The following is a 17,923-nucleotide window of genomic DNA, read 5'->3' as shown; positions in this document are numbered from 1 at the left end:
GAGTTGTGGTGGCAAGGGACAGCTGGTTCTTCCAGGGATGTGCCTTGTTGTTGTTGTTGGGTGTGTATGTGCGCAAATAGTGTTTATATTTCTTACTTCCATTTAAATACTGGTCTCTGTTTTGGCCAAGTCTTAATCAAGTGCCAAAGAGGATTTCTTTTTGGCTTGAACTTGATGAAAATTTAGATGAACTTGATGAAATAAACACAAGTTTACTCACACCTCGTCATGGACACATCACCACTGCCCCCTTCCTCCAAGCACATATGCCATAATAAGCTATTCCTAAGTGGGAATTCAAGTAATTTTAAGGTCTTGGAATAGCAATAAGGGTGGACTCAGCCCCGTATACATTTTTGCTCGAGTTGTTAACCTCTCCTTCCTTCCTCTTCCTTTTTCCTCCCCCTTCAAGGCCCCCCTTCCCTTAAGAGACAAACACGTGAGCAATGCTGGAAGCATAGACTTGACCTCCACCTCACCAGGTGCAGCTGCTGACTGGCACAACAAAATAGGAAATATTTTTTTAAAGGAGGGGGGAGAGTTTCTGTTCCACAATCAGTGCTGTTTCAATAAAAAGCAACCTGGTTTATCTGTGAGACCTACGTCCCTCTCTGGTGAATACAACCACTTCCGAAGTAGAGGACCCCGATGGCTGTGGGGTGGGGGTGAAGGGAAGGCAGGGGAGAGAAGGGAGATGCTAGGACCATGATGGGAGGAAGGGAGAAGAGAGGTGGGAAGGAGAAGGAAAGGGGAAGTGAGAAGGGCAAGAGGATTGAAATGGGAGCTATTTTTAGCTGAATGTGAGTGCAGATTTCAGCAGCCCTGTTGGCTGTGCAGAAACAGACCCGTGTGCGGACAGTCACCTTGCTTGGAACTTCCTGCGAAGCAGCCACGGTGACTGAATTTTCTGACACTGTCAGAGTTTGGACAACCTGCCAGCTCCTAGAAGGGCAGCCCAACAACTGTCACAGGCAAAGCATCAAAAGCATGAGCTGTCGATAGTGACCCGCATTTGCAGAAAATCTGAGGGCTTTCTAATTAATGGAGAGCTCTAAATTAGAGTGAAGCTGTTTGACAAGCCCCCTCACATGTGGTAGGTGTCATGGTGCAGATAATCATTACATCTAACAAGCTTCTGGTTTTTAACAGAAGCTTATGAAACAGACTCACCTATAATGGTTCAGATTCAATGGGGGGGGGGGAAGCACCCCACCCTGAAAAAATAGAAAAGAACAACAAGAAAAAAGAAAATAGTGGGGAAATGAAAGGATACCCTTGTTTTAGTGCGTCGGGCAAATGCTGAGACCCCCCTCTCTGAATTCTTACCTCTGCTGCTGGTCGAAGCACTTCGATACATCTTCTGTCTCAGATTTTCCTTACTGTAATCTGTCTGCTAATATGCCAGCTCATTCATTTGATGTTTCCCGGAGACATGCATCCTCCGTGAGTTATTTCTGACCATAGCAGCATTGCACAGGGTCTGAGTTGTTGAAAGCAGCTTCCCAAACTGTAACAACTTGAATATTACCATCAAAATACATGATATAGACAATCGATTTGGGTTCTACCCTGGATGGAAAAACAGACTGGGAGCTGAAGCAGATGGAAGCTGTTTTCCGGGACTTGCCTTAGGTCACTTGGGTTGTGTCTGACCTCAGGCCTCCTGACCATATCCAGGGCTCTTTGCGCAGGGAAGGGGAATATGAGTCCCAGTGGGAGTCACCAATTTAAACCAGTTTTCAAAGGCTTGAGCAGAGCCAGTCACTTGTGTGTCTTCCTTTCTGTGTGTGCCCCACCCCTACACCAGACCGTTTCTCTAGCAGGGATGCATATTCCAGGGGAAAGAGCTGTATACTTGATGGTTTCCCAGCGTCGTTCAGGACCTGCAGCATCAGGAGCCATGCTCTTCTTGCCTGTGTGGATGCTCCCCAAACTCCCTGCACTATCCTTGCAATTATTCATAGGAAATAATATAAATCACGCTGCCTGATTCTTCTCAAACAGCTCACAAAGTAATCACAGGCTGAAATGCAGGCTTTCTTGCAGAGCCTTTATCAGTAAATCAGATTTTGAGCATTTATCAGCAAAAGTTAGGTTTAAGCATCATTCCTGTAATGTTTGAAAGAAAGATTTGTTTCGGCAGGGACTCTGCCAATCAGTGATCTTCCTGCTTGACTCCGCTATCAATTATTGCTGCAATTATTTGTCTAGTTGGACATTTAAAATGTCATCAGAAGGAGATGATTACATATTCTAGAAAGCAAGGCACTGTATAATCAGATGAACTGAATTCAGTTAAACGTAGTGTGGTACCAACTTGTCCTTCAAAGGAGAATTCTCAGGCTCACACCAAAGCAGCAGCCTCCTGTCCGGTTTTCAGGAAGCTGATCTTAACCTTGGGATGCAGCGTGCTGCCGGGGTCGGGTGATACTCAATGATGGGAAAGTTTCCAAGTGTGAAAACGGAACTGCTCCTCAGATACGCGAGAAGTGCATTTCGGTTATCTCGTTCGATTCATCTGCAAATCTATAAATAAGAAGTCCCTCTATTTTTCTTGTTTCCTGTGGATCTAAATGCCAAATCCTGAATTGTTGCAAAGTTGTCACATGCCCCCTTTCCCACTCTCCGTGCCTGGTGCCCAGGATCTAAGCAGTGGCAGTAGAAATTACAACCGTTTGGAAGCCAAGAAACAGCTCCATTTCTCACTTTTCTCCAATTCCGGATATTCTCGGCCCCGCTCCATCTATCAGCCTGCTCCCCACACACCTCCTCCACTGCACACCCTCCTTCTGTCCATGAGCAGGAAACAAATACAGCTCCACACTTTTTTTTTTTTTTTTTAATGGAGGAAAAGAAATCACAACCTGAATAAATAACACAAAAATGCCAACCAAACTGAACTCTAGGTAGAATGGTCCCAAATATTCTAAACGTATAGAAACCCACCATTGTCAGTCTGTCCCTGCTCTGGGTGACAGGAGTGCCACTGAAGAGCAGGGATGTCAGATCTAAAAGTGACAGCCAAGCCCTTAGCTGGGAAACATTAGTCTGTTTGCATTCTTTTTTCTTTTTTTAAAATATCTTTATTGATTTCAGAGAGAGGAAGGGAGAGGGAGAGCAGATAGAAACATCAGTGATGAGAGAGAGTCATTGATCAGCAAGCAGCCTCCTGCATGCTCCCCACCAGTGACTGAGCCCGCAACCTGGGCATGTGCCTTGACTGGGAATGGTCAACCGCTGAGCCACGCTGGCCAGGCCGCTCACATTCTTTTGACACCAAGATTAGAATGGACTAGAGGTTCAGGAGACGTTCTCTCTCTCTAGATGGATTTCATGAGTTCAGGAATTTCTTGTGGGGCTGGCTGTCTGGTGGGCTTTTCCCAATTCTCTTCCCACCATAACAAAAACATATTGGGGGTCTGTTAGGAAATTAATCTTATCCGTTGAAAAAAAAACCTCCTAAAACCCCAGCACCTTTCAAAATACGAGAGCCCTGAGTTGTGTGTGCTGGAGTGTGTGGGAGAGAGAAAGAGGTAGGGGGGTGGAACATTAAAAAAAAAAAAAAAAAAAAAAGACTTAAAAAAATCACAGCCCATTAGCATGGAGAAGAAACACTGTTTCAGCTGCAATCACTTTTAGCTGGGAGCTGGCTGGGTACAACCCTGTCACCTTTGTCCCCGCTCCTCCTTCAGCAGCTGTGCTCGAGGACCCTCATCTGGCCTGGGTTTCCTTGCCAGGCACTGCAGCTTATTGCCTGGTGGCTTCAGTTCCAGCCTGGGGTGACCCGGGTCAGCTGACCACACTGCCCTATTGGGGAGCAGAAATTGCTTTGACCCTTGAAAGCAGGTTGTCTGCTTGTGGTGGGTGAGTTGCAGTGTGTTAAAACCACAGAACAGAGGTGTGAAGGGCCCTTAGGAAACAGAGAGGAGGCTCTGGGTTCTGGCTGTTTTTACTTCTAGGATCCCTGCCCCATTTTTGTTTTCAGGGTACACTTGTCTCTCTCTTCATCCCCTCCAGCATGTCCCAAGCAGAGGTGGACTCTGCTGGGTTGTCTCCTAAGCCTCTGTGGTTTCATACTCCAGGGCCCTAGGCAGTCACTCAGCTGGGGAGCGCCAGCCTCACAGCACCTCAGGGCTCTGCATTCCTTTCCCCCGGCCTCCACGGGCCTGCACCAGTATCTGCTGCAACGGGGTGATGAGGTGTGGGTAGCTCAGGTGTTCTCCTGCATCTGAGGCGGGGAGGCAGGTGAGATCGTCCAGCCAGCCTGTACTGCACCTTCCATGATCGCTTTCTAGCCTCATTTTAAAACCTTTTAAGTGGAGTAAAACTATGGGTTCTAGATAGGATTATTTGAACTAAAGGACTTTATTGTTTCTCTTGGGACAGAAAGATGAGGGCGTAGTGTGGGAGGGAGGTAAGAATAGAGGAAAGTGTATGTGCATGTGGAGGGGGGGAATTACTAAAAAAAAAAAATTGAGAGAGGGAGAGGAAAGGGACCCAGACTAGGTAATTGGGACCAATTCATCAAAAGACGTAAGGAAATTTGACATCTAGTGTAACTCTTCTGTGTAATTACACAGCATTTGGAAAGTGAATTATTAACCTGATTGTCCATAACAACCATTGAGTAAATATGCAGTTACAGAGTGCCAAAATTGTACAGTGAACCGATGGGCCTGCAGCCACGTTCAAGGGGCTGTAATCATGTCTTGGGTCAAGGCTAACCTGGAGGCTCCTTGCTTGGTGAATCATTTACCGAAGAGACCTCAGGAAGGAAAGGTTCCCCTGGTCACTGCTAGTTCCGTGGCCGCTCCTTCTGGCCGGGTCATTTAGAATAAACAACTCTCCAGCAGGAATAAACTCCACTGACCAGCTCTCAATTTCTAAGTATTTCCTGAAGGCTCTTCTTTGCCTAGAATGGTGCCGGGCTTTGAAAGGTGGACAGGACAGCCTTGGTTCTCAGACGGCTTGCACTTTAGCTGGGGAACCAGTGCGGGTGCACACGTGATGATACAGGGAACCCTGGACCCAAGAGAAATGTAGTGGAGAGCTGGGGACAGAGAGTGGCATGTCCTTGCTGTCCTGTCCATTGTCTAACCGGGGGCTTTGGTGCACCCAAGCCCCTGAGCTTCAGTACCCCCCAGTGATCTCAGGGGGGCCTCCTCCGGGGAAGGCCACAGCCTGCTCCACACTGGAGGAGCCGCCCCAGCGTCAGCCAAGAGCCGCAGGCCATAAATGCAAAGTATGGTTTAACAAAAGCAGCTTTTGAGTAAGAAAGCAGAGTGGAGTTGTCCCAACCTGTCAACTTCAGATTTCTTTCCTCCTCTCCATAAATCAAAAAACGGTTGGTGGAAGGGAGGGACAGAAGCGTTTCATTTTCGGATTTTGTAAGAAAATAAAATAAAATCAAAAGAACCTGTCCCACGCTGATACCTTACATGCCAGGTTGGAGCCTGAGGCAAATTTTTGTGGCCGTGTAATAAGCCTCTTTAAAATGGTGACAGACCCTTGACTCTTTGCCTTGAATTACACTGATAAAAGACGTTTTATTGCATTAGAGCCGGGGCAGGAGTACAGGACGGTTCTTGCCTGGTCGGCCTCTTTGAAACGGTGTCAGCCCTGCTGTCCACACTCCCCACTGCCTGACAGGGTTTGAGCGCGATGGCGGCGGAGATCTGTGGGCCGGTGACAGACAGGGCTTTCTACCCAGCAGTCGCAAGCCGAGGTTCTGGAAGCAAAAGGATTTCAGCCCGAGGGGCTTGTTAGGGAGAGTGGAGTGTCTCCGGTTCCTAGTAGACGTAAGAGATATTGATTGAAGAATCCCATTGAATCTTAGAGACATTCAAAATGAGAAATGATCCTGGGGTCTCCTGTAGTGTGGGGTTCCTTTAGCCCCGCTGATGCCTGTGGAGAAGGAAAAGGGGGCCACCGTGGACCCTTTGTCGGTGAGGCCAGGTCTCCATGAGCTGAGCTCCCAGTAGGCCTGGCCAGTGCCTGTGTAGAAAGGAGCCGAGATGGTGCGTTCTTGGTTTGAGGAACTTGGGGCGGGGGTGTCTGTCTGATAACTTTAGGTGTTACCCCCACTGAATCAACAGAATTAGTAAACACGAGAACAGCCAGCAGCACCCATTCTGTGGCTGGATCGGGGCCTCTCGAATGATTACAGATTACACATGTGGGCATTTCTTTTTTATTCAGGAAATTCTTTCCAGGTTGGTAAGTGGTATAAATGAAGGATTCGAAATTGGGTAAAAAGCCAGGAAAATAACTAGGATGCCAAGAAAATAGGCCTCGAATAAATAGGCTATGTCTGCCTCGCCTTTGTTCTGTGAGACTGTCTGAGAGGTTAGGGCTGAGGCCCGAGCTTGGCTGCTGTGTGTCCGGAAGGAGGGAGGGTGCTGAGGGACCGAGGAGACGGTGGCAGAAGCTGGAGGAGCTTGTGGGCGGGCAGAGGCCTGTTTCTGAAAGAAGGACTCGCTGCCTTGGGACAAGGCCTGGCCTCACAGCACCAGAACCCTCCGTGATTCAATCTCACCTCAGGCGAGAGGGCAGCCTAGTTTTTTTCCTGAAGAAATGTCAGAGCCTGACCTGCTAGACCATTTTTTTTTTTTTTTAAATGTGTAGAGCTTTGAAGCCTTAAATTAGTTCTCATAATTTCTCAGCAGTTCTGTGTTAACCATAGGACATAATAGGTTTTCATTCTGGAAAATGGCCAGTTCTAGTTCTAAGAATCTCTTGGCCAAGATGGTCACAGAGCATTAGGCTGGTAGAGTGTGCCTTCCCCCTCCCGCCAACACACACACCACTCTATAGTCCCAGGAAGGCAAGTGAGTGTCCATGAGGCTAGTGCCCAGGCCACACACTCTGCCTTGGTCCACCTCGAGGGGCCTGAGGTGAGTGGTGACGAGGGACAAAGCTTGGTCCCCAAGAAGGTGGGCAGGACTCTGAATTCCTGCCCTGCCCTCACCCCCTCTAGGAGGCTCCTGAGATCTTCCATTTGGTCGCTGGGGAGGTGAGAATAACACCTGACCTCATTCCCAGGATTGCTGTGGGGCGAGATGTGAGGGAAAGGTTTTGGGAAGCAGATAGAGCCTCCCAAGAGGCCGGGACAGACTTCCTTAAAAAAGGGCCAAGTTTGGAGCCTGATGGTCTTCCCAAGGCTGCCCATTCTTCTGGGCCGTTTTCCATGGAAGGGTTGCACAGATCATTCCCCAGAAATAAGAGCAGAAAACTCTTAAGCTCTGAGGGTGGCAGCACTGCCTGGGCCTGCTCCCATCTTCCAACCATGTCCCCCCACCCCATCCCTGTCCCTCCAGCAGCACCCATGTCCCCACCCAGCCAATGTCCTCCTCCACAACACCAAGAACACCTGAGAACATCAAGGGTCTCTTTATAAGCGCTAAGCTTGGTTTTCTGAAGCTTATTCTGGGGTTTTCTCGAGACTGATGAAAATGATGATAGAGAGGCATAAATTACATTTGTTGTGAGTTGACACAGATAAAAAGGCTCAGGGTGGCCTCTTCAGAGGAATTTGGGAGTTGCATGTTCTGTTGGCTTTGATAGACAAACCCTTCGCCTTCCTGGCTGGTGTTATCAGAATTAAATGTTTGCTAAGCAAATGGTCAGTCTCATGGGATCCACCTAGACAGTCCAAATGCCTTTCCATCCCCTCAGCTGAAAATGCTCATTCCACAGGCTTCTAATATACTTAAATCAGGAGAAGCTCGTGTGGTTTTCAAAGCTTTCCAGGTGTCTAGGACTACGGTTTTCCACCCTTCTCTTCATTTCGCAGGTAGGTAGAGGGGCATGAGTGGCCCCGTCTTTGAACATCTGTGTGAGGCTGGACAGTTCAGGTGAAAAAAACGCACCCGGGGCAGCTTCTTTCATCCCTCACCCCCTCTTCTAACCACAGAGGTGTCGCAGGTGAGCCCCACCTCGAGAAAGCCCAATACGCCGAAACCTCACCAATGGAAACTGATCAATTAGAGGCTGCTTTTTCACATTACAGAAAGATTGCTAACTTTTCAAAAGGTTTCACCACAGGGTTTCTTTAAATAGTGAGCTCCCCCACTGAATGTAAAGTGTTTGTTTACAGATCATTAACTACTTGACAGAGAGGTTGGGGAGGGGGCGGGGGAAGAAGCTCTTCAAAGGTAAAATGTTAGAAGCCCTGCCAATTTTCGATGAGCCTGGAAGGGTGATGAAACATCTCTGAAATTATGTCGGTTAGCAAACGGGATTCACTTTACAGAAACCCATTTTACACATGGCTTTCCAGGAACCCTTCTCTCTAGTTGAGGGCAGACCACAGGGTGCTGGGGCCTTGCCTCCCTGGTTTGAGGTGGCCCGGTGAGTGCCCTGGAGTCCTGCATGTGCCCTGTGAGCAGTGGGTGCCAGGCTCTGGCTCGAGGCCGAGCTTTGCCAGTGGCCTTCTGGCACGGGCAGCAGAGACCTTTCCCCTTGACATTTAGCCTGAGTTTGTGGAAGGTTTCTTCCTGGTTCTCTCTGACCTTCAGCCTCTGGCTCAGGACCCAGCTAAATTTCCTCCTTGACGCCGAGGCAGGTGAGCTTTGCTGGACTGTGCGCTGGGAGGTTTACACTCTGAACCTAAGAACCTGGACAGAACCCAGCCCACGCAAGAGGAACCTACAGATACATCCGTAGGTCCCCCTTGATCTCTGCAAGGTCACAAGGGGCACAGGCCCATCCAGGCCAGCTCCTGGGATGGCCCATAGTAGGTCTCTTTACTGAGTCCAAGTCTCCTGCCCTAAATCTTGTCTCAAGGAGACTGCAGCTGGAGTGGGGAACAGGAAAGAGAAGTCATGCACCTCAGCCAGTCTTCTCTTTTTAAAGATGAGAAAACTTAGGGCCAGAAAGGGGAAGAGACTTACTCAAGGTCACAAACAGCTGGCGAGTGGCCCGAAGGACCTAGATTCCTGACTTTGTTCCATCAGTCTCTTCAGAGGAATGAGTCCCCGACATCTTAAAGGGAGAAAAGAATCTAGAGATGAGGGTCTGTGGGGCTCACAGGGGAATGCACTGGGCAAGGGCATCTTTAGAAGTAGTTCCCAAATCCCCCCAAATAACCTGAAAAATACCTCAGGTAGAGGCAAGCCTGTACACACATGCACATACACACACACCTCACCACACACATACACAAAATCCTCAAGTAAAGGACTCGGTGGGAGGAAATGACGCCGCCCTCCCTGTGGAGGAGAAGAGAAGAGGGAAGAGGGAGATTTTGGAGGGAAGGTCACATTGATGATTGAAGAGACAAAGCAGTGTAGGAAAATCTCCACATTTCTCGCATAGTCATTTGTTGAAAATGTGTCAGCAAGTACAAGCCCATCCTAAACTGGCAGTGATACATCTGAAATAGATTATTTAAGCCGGGGAGGCAGGATTGCAAAGAAGACCATGGCTATCAACATGGTTTGCCTGACTCAGAGGGATAAAACACAGTGAACTCTGCCTTGGGAGACAGACCACCCACCATTCACCAGGGGGAGAAAGTTGAGGTGGGAGAGACAAAGCAGGACAATGAGCTTTCATAGTTTCACTAGAGTCCACATGGCTGTGTCCCTTATTTTAAGAAAACGTGGCATTTGAAACTATGAACTCGGGAAAGCTGAAGTCTTCACAGAAGCCCTCAGAGGGCCACTTAGGTGACCATGTCCTCTGTGGACAACCGAATAATCAATGTACAATATTTTGATTTAAATGTAACTATACCCGTTGGGCCCGGCTTGCTTCTTGCACACTTTGGGCTCTGCTTCTCTCTGGGTATCCATACTTGCATTTTCTTTTGTCCAGAAAGCCCTTCCTCTTGGTTCTCCAGGTCTGGTTCCTGTTACTTCTTCCCCAAATCCACTCTCCTCTCTTCCAAATGGGAGTAATTTCTCTTCCTTTGAATTTCCTTAGTTATCTGCGCCTCTCTGGTGACACACTTTCTACACTGGAGTAGAGCAAGTTCTGTCCTGGCCTATCTTCTCTGTCTGGGTCCGAGTTTTCTTTGTGCTAACCAGAGGCTGGCCCACTGCTTTGGTCATTATAGGTGTTTGGTAAATAGTTGTTGAATGTATGCATGAAAGAATGAATGAATGGAATTTATCCTGGGCACACACGTTTTGCATAGTGAAGTACACAGTTAAACAAAGAAAAAAGAAAACTGTCCTTAGACAATTTGTCTTTTTATGCAGCTGCCCTTCCAGGCTCCTCAATAAGTTCTATCATTCTAAGGCAAAAGCGTAATGTGTAATAAAAATTTATCTAATTCATGATCGAGTGAAAATACTTTGGGCCCTGAGCCAAAGAATATTATAGGAGTGAACTTTTTTCAACACCCTAAATTTAACCAGCTGGGATTCTTTTTTTAAGTACCATCCTATTCAACCTTTTGAAATGAAGGATTTGCCTTTTAGTGGGAAATCTGCATTTCAACACAAAGATGGAACACAATGTCTCTGGCTTAGTTATTTTTCAGAAAAGCAAGCTCTTTTTTTTTTTTTTTTTTGGAATTATATGCTTTGCTTATGTTAAAGACACAGATTGCAGAAAGTTTTGTTTAGGCCTGACAGATTGGTGGTGTGCATTTTCCGCATTTTTATAGATAAAGGGGCATGAAAGATGTCATCTCTCCACCCCTCTCTCATAGAGTGAATGGGCAGGGTGAGAACTCTTCAGAGGTGAAGTTAGCAACGTGTTGTTTAGATAAATAATCAAGGCTAGATAGGATAGAATTGGTCAAAGAAGAAAATGAGTTTGTCACTGATGAAGGTATCAAGGAATATAAGGACCACAACCAAGTTTCAGCAGAGAAATTCTGTAGTGTGAGGTCTCTAGAACTCTCCCTTGCTTTCATTTGTACAGGATACACTTTTGAAAGAGCATCACGATTTGGTAAAACCGTAGCTAGTAAAAAAGCAGTGATGGAAAACATGTTCCTGGAAACATTCATTTCTAGAATAAAAGGGAATGTGGTTTTGACAGTATCGGAAGGTTAATTAAGAAGTCTGTTAGCCACGATAAAGCTGGTGCATTTTCAGTTTAGATTGACATGACTCAAGACTGAGGCATAGCTCATGTTTGCTCAGACTCTGATAAGTCACAGAATCTGAGGGAAGAGAGCTGGTACCTATCATAAAAGGAGGTTCAAGAGCTAGAAGGACGTTCAGTAGATTTGCTTTTGGTTAAAGCCCATGCTAGCTGCACTGTTGTTATTTTTGTGACTTGGATCCAGTAATATTGATAGAACTGGGATTGGTTCTTCCAGGGAACTTTACAAACTTTCAGGATGCATTTTAAGTGTAGCCTAGAAGTTGGCTACTGGCTGAGTGGAGAGGAGACTTGAGAATCTTGGAGCTGGAAGGGGCGGTAAGCATCTTTTATGTTGGCCTGTCACCAATAAAGAGATCCTTCCCTATCATGATGGGTTGTCATCCATTCTTTTTTTGAAGACCCAACATGGAAAGGAGGTCACAGCTTTAGAAGGTAGCCATTCTGCTTGACTTCTTTTGTGCCCTGTCTCATTGGAAAAACAGGGGAGTTATCTAAAAGTGTATGTTTGATAGAAAAATATATGTATACATACACATTTTTTTAAGAGAATAGTTCATTGATTTTTTTAGAGAGGAAGGGAGAGGAGAGAAACATCTGTGGGAGAACATAACATCAATCAGCTGTCTCCTGCATGCCCCCTACTGGAGACTGAGCCCACAACCCAGGCCTGTGCCCTGACCAGGAAGCGAACCAGCAGCCTCTCGGTGCACAGGACGACGCCCAACCAACTGAGCCACACTGGCCGGGGCGACACATATACATTTTAGTGAACAGCAAATATTTATATATTTATACTCCTAGAGAGGCCTGGGGTTTTAATTCCTGGTAAAAGTTGGATACCCAGGGCAGTCATTTGTGTGTTGGAAATGATGCTTTGTTCTAAGCTGTTCGGGCACATTTGTAGATCAGCAGTATTACTTGTTGATAAGTAGACAGTAATGTGGATGTATTACGTATCCACATTAGCTTCAGAAACACATAGTATGTCAAGAGTAAAGGGATTTTTGAGATGTTTTCAAGGAAACCTAAAAATTGATTTAGTGACCTTAAGTTCCAGGGACATCCTACTGGGTTTATGGAGCTCTGCATCAACAGTTGTAACATCAAAACCCTTCCCTATTTGTTGCATGTTTTTAATGAGACCTGAAAAATAAGGTTCATTATTTTTTATTCATCCATAAGGAAACATTCTGAGGCCCCAAGTGAAGATGCTGGGTCTGGAGAGAACTTTATGAAACAGAACAGGTTAAAACACCTTTCACCAGAGGAATGAAGGTATTTAGTAAAAGGTTGATTCAGAAGAGGACCACACATCAGCTTTGAGAGCCCAGAAAGGAAAGCAGGAGTCCAGTTCTTGCTCCATCCATACAGTGTACCACAGCTGCATCCCCAGAAACTTCAGCTTTAATGGAAGCAGTGAGGACACCGCCTGTCCGGCATGAGCTGGTTTGGATGGTGTCTTATGCAGAGCGAGTGCTCCCTACTTTTGGAGAGCGAGGGCCTCTTTCCCGTCCTGGTCAGTGAGGGAGGGGGGAATCTCGGGTTCCACGTGGAGAGATCCTTAGAGACTTCCCAATCTTGCTCTACTTCTGACTGTCCCAGTCCTAAAGGAGGTGGTTCCCAGACAGAAGGGACGGTAGCCTCACAGCCCATGGATCGCTGCTAGGGGAACATGAGAGCTTCCAGCACCCGTGCCTCCCCTTCCCCGAAGATGACGTTTATTAAACTAGATTGTGCAGCTGAATCACCTGGAGGGCTTGTTAGACACAGATGGCTGCCCCCGGCCCTGCACCCTGTTTCTGGTTTAGTAGGTCTGAGGTGGGGCCTGAGAATGTGCGTTTCAAACAAGTTCCAGGCGATACTGATGCTGGGCCTGGGCCTGCTCTTTGAGAACCACTGCCTAAGAGTACCACCAAGGAAATAAAGGGCATAGCTGCAGCACCCACTTCCCAGCCAGCCACCCGAGCCCTTCTCTCCCTGGGGAAGAATGAAAGTCCAGGTGGGAGAAGGGGCCTTTGACCGGGGCGGCCTGGGGAGGCAGAGCTGCACACTGAGTGTAATGCTTAGAAGCATTAATTGTGAGACTTTGCTCTGCCTGAACTGTGATGAAATAATTGAAAGCATCATAGCAAGAAGTTAAACCCTAGGGAGGCTATTAACAGTTTAGCATTTGCAGCTCCTGTGGGAATGTCGATTCCACTTACCAAGGAGAGTCTGTGGACGTGTTCAGTGGGAGAGGTGGCAGTCGGCTGGTGCTCCCCACTGCCTTTGCGTTGACACTTCCTAGAGGAAGAGAAACTCAGGGATGAGTCTGTCTTACAAAGACAATGCCAGTGGCTTGCTAGGCTGATAGGAATGGTTCGCTTCTCTTCAGCTTGCTAATTCTGCAGGGGAGGCAGAGGCAGAGGGTGAAAATGGGGGGCGGGGGGCAGGGGGGAAGCCAAGAGTCGTAGGAGGCAGGTCAGGAGCTATTTTCCAGTTTTGAAACCAAGTCAGTTCACTGGGACCTTTTGAAAGGCTCACTCGACACCTTTGGGCTGGACTCTCCCCCAAGAGGTTAAAAGAGTTTGTTTCTCCTAATGGGCCAGGAGAAGGAGAGCCCTCCTCGCTGGTACTTCTTGGCCAGTGGAGACCAAGCAGGAACGGCAGAGGGAAGGAGATGGAGATCCCAGGAAAGAGCACTGGACAGGGAGTCAGGAGGCTAATTCTGATCTTCACTTTGTGACTAATCATCAATATAGCCATGGGCCAGTCACTTACTTTCTTGAGACCTTAGTTTCCCCATCTGTAAAGTGAAGGCATAGATTTGATGATCTCTTAGGCTTTATACAACTCAAAAAACAAAAGCCAAACCAAACCATGGTGGCAGACACCCCTCGCTCTGCTGGATGAGCCCTCAATGTGCCACGTGGCCTGGCGCTGTGGACAGCTGGGCCAGGCTGCTGCCCCGAAGCTCAGCGTGCTCGGGGCCACCAGGTTTGTGGATAGGTTTGCCAACCAGAGACACATGCAGGCGGCCAGGACTGGATCAGGTTAACAGTTCTCCCATTTCTTGCTGGAGGCCTTTTGAGGCACCTCACAGGCTCTTCCCAGAGTGAGTGGCAGGGAATTTGAAATTAGACTCTCCCTGTGTAATTTCCTTACAAGTCCAAGTACCTTGTTGCTTCTTATGCTGGGGTCACAGAGGTACCTCAGTTGTGTGGGTTGCCTAAGAAAAGGGTTTTAGTCTCTGCGACAAACACTCATTAAATAGCTGAGGTGAGTACAGGTGCAAAAATGAATTCTCAGATTTCTCATTGAAAAACACTATGACTAAATCTGTAGTTAATTCTGCCCCATACTCTCAATTTATTTAACATGAGCAGTCAGATGAAGACATACTTATTTTTTGAGTCCAGTCTTCCTACTTTTGCTGGTTCATTTTGTGCTATTTACTTTGGGGTCAAAGAGGAGTCCATGGCTTTACAGATGGCCTTGGGCTGGGTGGAGGCTCCACAGCAGCCTCCCTTTGCAGTCCTGATAACAACAGACTTATGCTATCCATGTAAGAGCTTCCACGAGCCACATGCCATTGTTACCCACCTGGTCCTCATGAAAGGAAACCTTGTGCCGACTGCCCTGCCTGTTCTTGGTAATGTGAACTATGTAAAGAGAACAGGATGTATTTTACACTGGAGACCTGCTGTCCTAGAGTATAACAACAACACTTTTAAGTGCTCTTAATATTAAGCTAATGGAAAACATACTCTGTTTACTCACCATCAAAGTCTGTTTTTCTTCTCTCTTGCCTCCCCCAATCATCACAAACTCCAAACCTCTAGAACACACTCAGCGTCTCCTGCTCCATCGGTCCTTCTCTCTGTTTCAAGGTTGACCCCTACATGCTTGGTTAGCTCAAGGTGGACTTAGAAAAGCTAGGAACTTACCACATAAACCATATAATCCCCAGGTTGCACAAACCAAATATTTCCTTTCTCACAAAAATTTCAGTGCTAGAAATGCTTGATTTACTGCTAGGTTTATGTTTATTAGCGTGAGAAGTGATTTTCCCTCACCAGAGTGCACCAAAGTGCAGTAGACTGGAGAAGGTGGGTCACTTTATCTGGGTGCCACTATATTGGAATGTTGCTTCTCTCCCTGTCATTTAATGGGAGGATTTCTTACACTCATGGTGAGAATTGGCCAAAGTTATTTTAACCTTGGAATTCTAATCTTTATTCTTCACTGCTTTGTGTCTATATGGGGTACTCCACTGATAGAAGCCTGGAGTGTGGCTCAACTAAGTCCTGAGATGCCTAAGGTTTCCCTGTCATTGAAGGTGCTGTCAGAAATACAGCTTGGGAAGAGGGGCAGTGGGCCGGGGAGGGCAGAGTGGGACTCTGAGAAAGAATGATTCACAAACCCACTCCTTTCCTGACAGCATATTGGTTTTTCTTGGGCTTGTCTATAAAGTATAGTAAATGTATGCATGTAAACCAGCCTTGCAGATAAATCCCCCATTTTACCAGTTTACCCATAATATTACCAATTTTCCCTTGCTATTTACACATCTTATTATAAAACAATCATCAAAAAACTACAAGCAAATGAATGAACCACCCCCAATACAAAAAAACACCCCCCCCAAAGCCCTCTTTCCTTTTGTCAAAAAGACCAAAATTAAAAATAAAATCAAATTGTGGGGAATAACTCATCACTGTTCTTTTGATATAGGCGTTGGGCCTGTTAACTATCTGCAAGGCTGTTGTAATGATGTTAATCTATTTTAATGGAATTGAAATGTGATATCCTGTGGTTTGCAATGCACACTGTTCATAGCTTTAGTGCTTGATTTTGGGTTTCTTTCACAGATAAACTTCTGCACTGGAGGGGCCTCTCCTCCCCTCGTTCTGCACACGGAGCTCTAATCCCCACGCCTGGGATGAGTGCAGAATATGCCCCGCAGGGTATTTGTAAGTTGAGCATTATTTCTTCTACAAATGTCTATGTGTATAGAGATGAGAGTTTCTGGAAATTACCCTTACTTTTTAAGTACTGTAAGGAGTTACTTCCAAAATAGATTGGCATCCGCATATGTATTATTCCATTACTCACTTGGCACCCTGTTCCCTACTCCACTCAGCTTTTCCCTCCCCTTTTTCCTTCCTTTCCACACTGAGGGCACGGAGCTGACAGAGCTCGTCCCTGCGGGCGCCCTCCCCAGAGTCTTGTCTGGCTTCATGGCTGGTGACTGTGTATGTCTGTGTGGCCGGAGCCTATTTTATTGCTGGACATTTACTCCCATGGCCTCATTTAAGATTTTGAATTATCCATGGCATATATTTTTAGCAAAGGCCGGAACCAAAGGGAGTCGGTTTAGAATTACTCCAAAGTTATTCTCATGCATGTTATATATGCATTTACATGTGTATTTAAACATGGTGTATTTTTATATATATGCGGTGCATTATGTATGTGCATACATATGTAATTTCTACTTGTTTTTCTTCTAGTTTTAGAGGAAAATGCATAGCATTGTTGCTAAAATTCAAAGATACCACCACAGCCACCACCACCACCATTACCACAACCACCACCACCATCACCATCACAACCACCACCCCAACTACCACCATCACCACCACAACCACCACCATCAATACCACCACCACAACCACCACCGTCACAACCACCACCACCATCACCACCACCACAGCCATCACCACCACCACCACCACCACCAATACCACCATCACCACCACAACTACCACCACCATCAATACCACCACCACAACCACCACCACCACCATCACCGTCACAACCACTACCACCATCACCACCACCACAGCCACCACCACCACCACCACCATCACCATCACAACCACCACCACCATCACCACCACCACAGCCATCACCACCATCACCACCACCACCAATACCACCATCGCCACCACCACAGCCACCACCACCACCACCACCACCATCACCATCACAACCATCAATACTGCCACCACCACCATCACCACAATCAACAACCACTGCTTGTTCAAGCCAAATTTTATAGTGGAGACCTTTTTATGAAATTTAGATCTGTATGTTTATAAAAATGTTTTTGAAAGATGTTGTTTTAGAAGGTAATACAGTTTGCTTCTCTGTGTAGGAATAAATGGTATGAGTCACGCATGGCTAAAAACTTGGATGGGGGTGTGCCGGGAGGGCTGATTCTACCCCAAACACACAAAAAAGCAGAATCAAGAAAAAAAGAAGTGTGACATCTAATTTTTATTTAAGGAAAGTATTTTTATTTTGAAAGTAAATGAAAAATAGCCTGTTGTGGAAAGGAAGAGAGAGAGAGAGAGAGAAAGTGTCATAATGGAAGAGAATACTTATGAGCAAGAAGCAGGAGTTGGGGCTGTAAAAGGGGCTGGTTGTTAGATGGGAGGTAAACTAGACCTGTGAGTGGTGTCTGCAGGGCAGGGCATGTACCCTGAGACCAAATTCAAAGCCAGTTGTTTATTTTTGTTACTCCTAGGTAATCCTCGGTAACAAAGAGTTATTGTGTGAATTTCACAAGCCCTTGGGTCCTGAGGGCTGGGTGGTGCAGGGGTTAAAAGCACCCCTCCACATACACACCCCGAGCTGGGTTTAAGCCTGGTTAGGTCAACAGATTGCAGAGTTTAGGGGGTTGGACTCATGGTTTCGAGTCCCTACATGCTGACTGGGCGCTGGGTGGAGAGAACTCTCCCTGTTTGGCCGGGGGTGCCTGGGGCCCCACACTTGGCTGTGGGAACAGAGCCACCCTTGGATGGAGGGGAAGGAAGGGAAGTAAGGCAGTAAAGAGGCAGGTGGAGCTGAGTGGCCAAGCTGAGCTGGCCATGCAGTC

The 17,923-nt window shown here is 46.9% G+C and overlaps 1 protein-coding gene across 7 annotated transcripts in view; it reads left to right on the top strand.

The window, feature by feature from the left end:
* BCL11A (BCL11 transcription factor A) overlaps positions 1-17,923 on the top strand; it is a 98,851-nt gene that overhangs the window by 66,515 nt on the left and 14,413 nt on the right. For 6 of the 7 annotated variants that reach the window (XM_081156673.1, XM_081156672.1, XM_081156676.1 and 3 more), the window contains one exon: positions 15,912-16,013. In XM_081156673.1, coding sequence (XP_081012799.1) covers positions 15,912-16,013 — 102 coding nt within the window. Of the gene's footprint in view, positions 1-15,911; positions 16,014-17,088; positions 17,175-17,923 lie in introns of those variants that run through there. The other variant, XM_081156675.1, reaches the window with a different exon arrangement.

Source organism: Miniopterus schreibersii (assembly GCF_964146895.1).
Source record: "Miniopterus schreibersii genome assembly, chromosome: 13".
Lineage (NCBI taxonomy): Eukaryota > Metazoa > Chordata > Mammalia > Chiroptera > Miniopteridae > Miniopterus > Miniopterus schreibersii.
The sequence above is the reverse complement of the archived record's forward strand: the minus strand, read 5'-3'. Positions and strand labels throughout refer to the sequence as shown.